Source organism: Condylura cristata, unplaced genomic scaffold (assembly GCF_000260355.1).
Source record: "Condylura cristata isolate star-nosed mole 26May11 unplaced genomic scaffold, ConCri1.0 scaffold00017, whole genome shotgun sequence".
NCBI classification, from domain to species: Eukaryota; Metazoa; Chordata; class Mammalia; order Eulipotyphla; family Talpidae; genus Condylura; species Condylura cristata.
In genome coordinates, this window is record NW_004567118.1 from 33,446,746 (window position 1) to 33,454,636 (window position 7,891).

The 7,891-nt window shown below is 36.8% G+C and overlaps 1 protein-coding gene across 2 annotated transcripts in view; it reads left to right on the plus strand.

Moving 5' to 3' along the window:
• Nucleotides 1–7,891, plus strand: part of SMYD4 (SET and MYND domain containing 4) — a 31,039-nt gene that overhangs the window by 3,737 nt on the left and 19,411 nt on the right. Inside the window, exons 3-4 of one of the 2 annotated variants that reach the window (XM_004685134.2) lie at nucleotides 2,861–3,005; nucleotides 7,374–7,463. In XM_004685134.2, the coding sequence (XP_004685191.1) occupies nucleotides 2,861–3,005; nucleotides 7,374–7,463 (235 nt within the window). The remainder of the gene's footprint in view (nucleotides 1–2,860; nucleotides 3,006–7,373; nucleotides 7,464–7,891) is intronic. The other variant, XM_012725975.1, reaches the window with a different exon arrangement.

Sequence of the window (7,891 nt, forward strand, 5' to 3'; positions counted from 1 at the left end):
GAGTGGTAGTAGTGAGGGTGATGAGAAGTGGTTGGATTCTGAAAGTAGATTTAGTATCATTTCTTGAAAGGTGGGAAATGGTGTATTTGAGAAAGAAATAAAAAGTGACTGTAGAGATTTATAGCTGAAGAGCCAAAGGTAGAAGGATAAAATTACCATCACCTGGGAAGGTGATTGGTGGAGCTATTTTAGGAAGGAAGATCAAAGGCTTCAGATTTCAGTTTGAGAGGTCTGGTAGATAGTCAAATGAAGATGTCTAAATGAGCATGGACTTTAGGAGAGAGGGCTGGTTAAAGATACAGACTTGGAAACAATATGTGGTATTTAAATGCCATGAGACTAGGGGAACAGATAACCAACCTTTTTTTTTTTTCTTTTTTTAAGATTTTGTTATTTATACATACAAAACTGGGGTATAAGCCAGAGGTGTAGTGGCAGTGAAAGGATTCAGCAGAGTCACAGTGGGGAGCAGAACAGGCAGACTGAGGAAGTACACTGCTGAGGGGAGCAGCAGGCGAGACAGGAGAGGTCTGCTACGTCATGTGGGTCACCTCCCTGGCTAGGGGTCAAACTTGCACTGAAGCAGCTGCTACTTGCAGTGCTGTACCCAACCCATTGTGCCACAAGGGAGGACCCACCCCACACAAGCAAACTTTTATCAGCCATTTGGGGCTGATTGATAAACTGGACATTAGAGGAAACCCAAACTCAAGCCCAAAAGCAAAATCATTTTGTTTTATAGAATATTTGCTGGATTTTTAATAACTGTGATTAATATGTTTTAGAAAATAGAGGAAAGGTTGGGCAGTGTAGGTTAAAAAGATGGATTTCAGTAAAGAACTTAGTCTATAAAAAAAATAAAATTGAAGTACTTAGGAGTACCAAGGCGCTTAATACACCTTATTAAGCATCAAACCTAAGCCTACCCTTCCTTGAGCATGTTTAGGATGCTTACATTGGTCTGCTCAAATTATCTAGAGTTTTTTTTCTTCTTCTCACCCAAAGCAGAAGGCACAGATGGACATTTTATAGACATGATGGGATGCCAAAATACAATGTCCAAAATATGCTAACCATATAGTATACTCTAGAATATCACTTGTTTACCCTCATGATAGCATGACTGAGTGAGAACTGTGCTCACTGCCATTGCCCAGCATCACAAGAGAATATTTTAACAGTATTGCTAACCCAGGAAAAGATCAAATTTTCAAGTATGACTTTTGCTAAATGTTTATCATTTCGTATCTTCTTAAGTTTGAAAAATCATAAGTCAGGGAGAGTCTGTAATCAAGATCATAGAAACAGAAACCTAGGATGGTTTCCAGGGATTGGAAATTGGGGGAATAGGAATAGTTTTATTTAATGGGTATATAATTTCAATTTTATAAAATGATAGAGTTGTAGAGATAGCTGATGGTGGCAGTTGTGCATTATTGTGAATATATTTAATACTACTGAAGTATAAACCTAAAAACACTGAAGAGAGTATTTTTTTGTAATGCATATTTTAACGTAGTAAAAAATTGTAATGATTGAAGATCAAAAAATTATCAAAAGGACTTTCTAGAAATCAAGGTTACCATAATTAAAATTATCAAGTTTTGAGTTGACAGCAAATTGAAAATAATGGACCATAGTATTAGTAAATTGGTCTACAGGTCAGTAAGAAAAATAAAAAGGAGAGCCCTCTCTGGTGGCGTCACGGGTTAAAGCACAGCATTATAAAGCTATCCAGAGCCAATGCAGTACTAGTTTGATCCCTGTCAGGGAGGTGACCCACATGGCACAGCAAACGTCTCCTGTATCGCCCACTGCCCCCCTCAGCAGTGTATTTTGCCAGTCTGCCTGTTCTGCTCCCTACTCTATCTCTGGTGAATCCTCTCACCTCCCCACCTCCGCACCTCTGGCCTGTTCCTAGTTCTGTATGCATAAATAAATAAATCTTTTTTTAAAAATGTATACTTGCTATCCTTAGTGTGTCTATCTTTGAGTATTTATGTATATCAACTTTATTATATACAGCTTTGTATATTTATATTTTTAACTTTTTAATTTATTTATGCATACAAGAACTGAAGTATAGGCCAGAGGTGCAGGGATGGGGGTAGAGGATTCACCAAAGACAGTGGGGAGCAGAACAGATCTGCTGAAATACACTGGAGCAGCAGGCAAGATGGAAGCGGTCTGCTGCCCTATGTGGATTAGCTCCTTGGCGTGAGGAATCGAACCTATGCCTATGCCACAGTGGCTGCAGATAGCTTGACAGAGCTGAGACTTTAAGCTCTGCACTACCAGGGAGGTCCTGAATACTTAACATTTTTAATTTTCCAAGTTAAAATAATTCCAGTTACTTGCAAAAATAGTACAAAGGGTTGCTGTATAATACTTTTCTTCAAATTCCCCAAATGTCAGTATTTGACTGCATTATGATTGTCTCTCCATCTTTGTCCCTTTCTGGCCCACATTCTACCTCCCTTGTATTCATCTATCCAGCAGTCAGTATTTTGAACAGTAAGTGGAGAGTACACCTTGGTACAAAAACTCTATATTATTTATTTCTCCATAGCAAGGCTTCCTTGTGATGTATTATCCAAAGGGTGGTTCATTGGCCAAAGATTATGAAATAAAGAATAAAAAGCAGCACTCTGACCTCTAAATTGAAATTCTAGTCCCTATGTCTCTGAGCCTACAAGATTTCTCTCCAAGTCACAGCACATCATACAGTCTCATGAACTGTTTTGCAGACAGAACTCAGGACATTTCAAGTGCAAGGGTTAAGAACTTTCTTTTGTTTGAAGTGCAAGAGTTAAGAACTTTCTTTAAAATAATAAGTTTGTATGTTTGTTTTTTCATGAAGACCTGAAGATGAAATGTTTTTAAAAAGGCTTTGTAGAGGTTACCTCGTGGAAAAGGACCCTGATGCTACTATTTTCTACAGAGAACAAGGAAACAAAAAATTTCAGAAGAAAGAGTATGTGGAAGCCACAGTACTGTACTCTAAGGTAAAACAATCCCAGCTGAACTTAGCTGTCTCAGCGACTTAGCAGTGTGTATTTTTCAGAAGATAGAATCATATTGCTGAATTATATATAGCGTGTGTTAGCTCTCTCTATAATTTGAGGATTGATTTTTTTGTTGTTGATTTATTTGAGAAAGAAAACTGGTAGAATTGTGTCCTTGACTATATTCTGAAACAAGGCAGTTTATATGAAATGTCCTGAGTTCTATCAAGAAATGTCTATTCCCACATTTCTTCAGGCCCTTTGTAGCAGTAAGCTTGTTGCCCTGCCTCATCCTTGTCTGTCAGTCTGTCATCGCTCATTAAATTGTATGCCATTTTTGTGTGGTTGTTACTTTGGCCCAAAAAAACCCCAAACCAGTTTTAGCTTGCAACCAGTATGACTTAGATTAAGTTAGAAAAGAAAATAGGCTCATTTTCTACTGGCTGGTTGAATTCCATTTAGAAATTTGTCAACAAATATTTAAAATTACACTAAGATTTTGAGAAAGATTTTGAGAAAGAATTGTGTCTTTCCACAATTTGTTCTTTTATAACTTTTTATAAATATGAAGTTAAAGCAGACTATATGGACTTGTGTCAAGATATAAATGTTAAAAGAATGAATGTAAATTTGAAGAGCATACCTCTATTCTTAACAGGCCTGTACTTAAAGTTTGAAATTAATTTTCCAAAACTGTCATGCCTAACACAGCAGTTTCTATAGCATAAAAGCCCAAAGGAGGGCTTTTGTGAGGTTACAGGAAAGTGTTCAGCTTAATATGTAAGCATTAGTGATTACTGTAGACTTAAATTCATTAAATGTAATGATCTACTGATAAATAGCTTAATATTTTTAGAGCTAATCTCTTCAATTTTATGTATGTATATCATGAACATGATTGCATAAGAAGTTGTTCAAGGGAAATAAATAAGAAATGAAATCAGACAAAAAAATTAAGGATTGCTTTGAATTTGGAAGAGATGAGCCTTCGTATCTTATGAAACTAATATTTTGATGCTTATAGTCCTTTGCACTTTTTTATAAAGCTGCTATTTTCTTTTTTAAAATAATATTTGTTGGGGCCTCCTTGGTGATGCAAGGAGTTGAAGTGCAGCTCTATAAAGCTGTCTGCAGCCACTGCAGCATGAATTTGACCTCCAGCCATGGAGCTGACCCACATGGCACAGCAGGCCTCTCCTATCTTGCCCACTGCTCCCCTCAGTAGTGTATTTCAGTCATTTGGCCTGTTCTGTTACCCACTCTATGTCTGGTGAGTTCTTTCACACCCTTTCACATACCTCTGGCTTGTACCCAGTTCTTGTATGCATAAATAAATAAATCTTTAAAAATATGGGCTCTTCCTGGTGGCACAACAGATTAAAGCACCACATTATGAAGCTCTCCAAAGCCACTACAGCATGAGTTTGATTCCCAACCTGGGAGCTGACCCTCATGGCATGGCAGACTTCTCCTGACCCGCCCGCTGCTACCCTCAGCGGTGTACTTCATCAGTCTGCCTGTTCTGCTCCCCACTCTGTCTCTGGTGAATCTTCTTACCTACCACACCTCTGGCCTATACCCCAGTTCTGTAAGCATAAACAAATCTTTTTTAAAAATTGTTGTTTTTGTCTGATTATAAATGTAATATATAATTACTTGGAAAATATACAGAAACACAAAGAATAAAATATCCCATAATCAATGATAGGTACTGTTAACATTTTTGTTTATATCCATCCAGCCAGACTTTTTCCTCACCTCTGAAAATGTTTTTCTTTTACAAAATTGCAATAATGCTGTTGTTACTGTTTTATAATCTGCTTTTTTTCCCTCAATGATTTATTGTAACCATTTTGTCATGTTACTAAATTTTCCACTAGAACATGACTCTTTACAACAGTTTTAGTGTTCTACTACCAGGAACTGTAGTTGATTTAGCATCTTCTAATGTTGGCAGGTTGTTTTGTATCATAAAGCTGCAATGAACATCTTTCTCCATAAATATTTTTACACATCTGATTATTTCTTAGTATAAATTCCTCGAAGGGCCATTCTGGGTCAGTTAAGTGTATTTTTTAAAGGTTTATGGTCTTTATGCTACATTATCTTTAGAAAAGAACTAGTTAACATCCCTTCTAGTATAGCATGGGGATGTTCATTTTTCTCTGTCCTCAGCAATCCTGTTAATGGCTTTTATTATCATTTTATCTATTTTTGAGTAGGAAATAATTCATAGCAAGAATATATAATGTGATCTATGTCTTCTGTCCTCTAGACCTAGCTTCTCATCCTCAGAAGCACCTTTGAATGTATCTTTCCAGAGGTACTTTGGCATATGTATATAAATACAAATAATCTCCCACTCCTGCATACACATACTCTTTTTACATAAAAAGACCATTCTGTACACAGTGCCAGTACCACACTTCTTTTTACTTAATATCGTAAGATCTATCTTATATCAGTTCATGATTTTTTTCCCCCAGTAGCTACATGGTATTTCATTATATGGAAATATAGTCATTTATTTAATTAGTATCTTCCAGATCAGTATTTAAGTTGTATGTTATTTCTGTTTCATATAGTTCTGTGACATATATATATATAGTATCACATATAGTTCCGTGAAACTTTGTGTATTACTCAGTACATATCTATAGGAAAAGTGTATCTGTAGGATAAATTCTTAGAAAAATCAGTAGGCCATTGGATACATATGTTGAAAGATATATATATATGATACCTTAATTGCTTCCATAATCATAGTGCCGATTTATCCTCCCACTAGCAACATCTGAGAATGCCTATTACTCCACTCCTTTGCCAACTCATTGTGCTATCGCTTTCACTTTTGTCAATCTGATAGATTAAAAAAAAATTACCTCAAGAATTTTAATTTGCATTTTACTGACTGTGAATGAGGTATTTCCCATTAGAATACTCTGCTCATATCATTTGGTTATTTTCCTATTGAACTGTTTGTCATTTTATTGATCTGTAGAAAGTGTTCATAAAGTAAAGAAATAAACCATTTGCCCATGATATAAATTGCAAATATTTTTCTAGCCCAGCGTTTGTCTTTTCATATTGCTTTTATTGACTACTGCTATAAAAAATTTTTGTGTGCCCTCCCTGGTTGCACAGTGCATTAAAGCACAGTACTATGAAGCTAAAGCCACTTCAGCACAAGTTTGATTCCCGACCAGGGAGTGACCCACATGGCCTGGCAGACCTCTCTAGACCCACCTACTGCTTCCCACAGCAGTGTATTTCAGTTAATCTGCCTGTTCTGTTCCTCACTCTGTCTCTGGTGAAACCTCTCACTGCCCCTGCACCTCTGGCCTGTACCCCAGTTCTGTATGCATAAATAAATAAATCTTGTAAAAAATGTTGTGTTTATAGTCAAATTTATTACCCTTTTATGACTTCTGGGTTTTGTGTCAAGAAAGGGTTTCCTTACTCCAACGTTATACATACAAGAAAAGTGGTAGGCCACAGGTGTCAGGGTGAGAGGATTCACCAGAGACAGCGGGGAGCAGAGCAGACAGATCCACTGAAATACACTGAGGGGAGCAGTTGGTGAGACAGGCGAGGTCTGCTGTGCTATACAGGCCAGCTTCCTGACCAAGGATCAAACTGCAGTGGCTGCCAATAGCTTGATGGTGCCGATTTTAACACCTGCACCACCAGGTAAGCCCTCCAATGTTATTTTAGACTATTGCTATTCTTTTTTTCTGGTGCTTTTATATATATTTTTACATTCAGATTTTGTTCAGAATTTATTCTTATGAAAGTTCATCATCTTTGTAGAGCCAACTTTATCTTTCCTCCATGGTTACCTAATTGCTCCAGTATTTGCATTGAATGATCCCCATCTTTTCTCTACTGATTTGAGATGCCACCATTATGACTTACCATTTTGGTGGTAAAAAGAAAGTACCTTTTTCCATTTCCATACATTTGACTGTCCATATATGAGCTATCCTTTTGTTTTAAACCTGTCACTAGGATATATGCTATTTCTTCTTTTGTGAAGCTCTATTTATGCCACATATCCTTTGTTATATGTAAGACTATACATGTATTATTTTCCCCATTTTGATTTACGTTCAGTATTGTTTATGGCTGTATTGTTTATGGCTGAAGCTGTATCTGATGCTCTCATCTTCCAAGTGTTTTGAATATTTATTTCCTTACTCTAGCTTCACAGCATTGCTGTAAAGCTTGTTCAAAATAAAGCTGAAACACAAAAAGATGCATTAGTTTCCCCAGTTTCATACATTCTAATAGTGAAACACCTATTAATTGAAAAATATTTTTAAGAAACTGGTTTTCATTTACACATTTAACCAATTCATTATTTTGCAGGGAATATCACATTCAAGGCCAAACACTGAAAATATTTCATTGTGTTATGCCAATCGTTCTGCAGCCCTTTTCCACCTGGGTCAGTATGAAGTGAGTATCACGGAGTGATTGGAGAAGGTCTGTAGAGGGGGTCACTTGAAGACTAGAGTTACAACACTAAAATTGAACTGTGCTGCTGAGTTGGTTGAATGGAAGCAAATTGATATCTTAACGAATGTGTTCTTTCTCCTGATTCATCTATCACAAGTGATCACTGGGTTAGTGTTGGTTGACATGGAAAAGTTATGGCACATTCTACAGGGCCATGTACTATATGCAATGGGTCAGCAGTTCATGGTACCCAGATCAACTGTGAGATATGTTGCTAATAATCTAGCTTCCCAATTTTTGCACTCTTTACTTGTGTGGATTTTTTTTTTATATAGATTTATTTATTCATACAAAACTGGGGTACAGGCCAGAGATGCGGAGGGTGAGAGGATTCACCAGAGACAGAGTGGGGAGCAGAACAGGCAGAT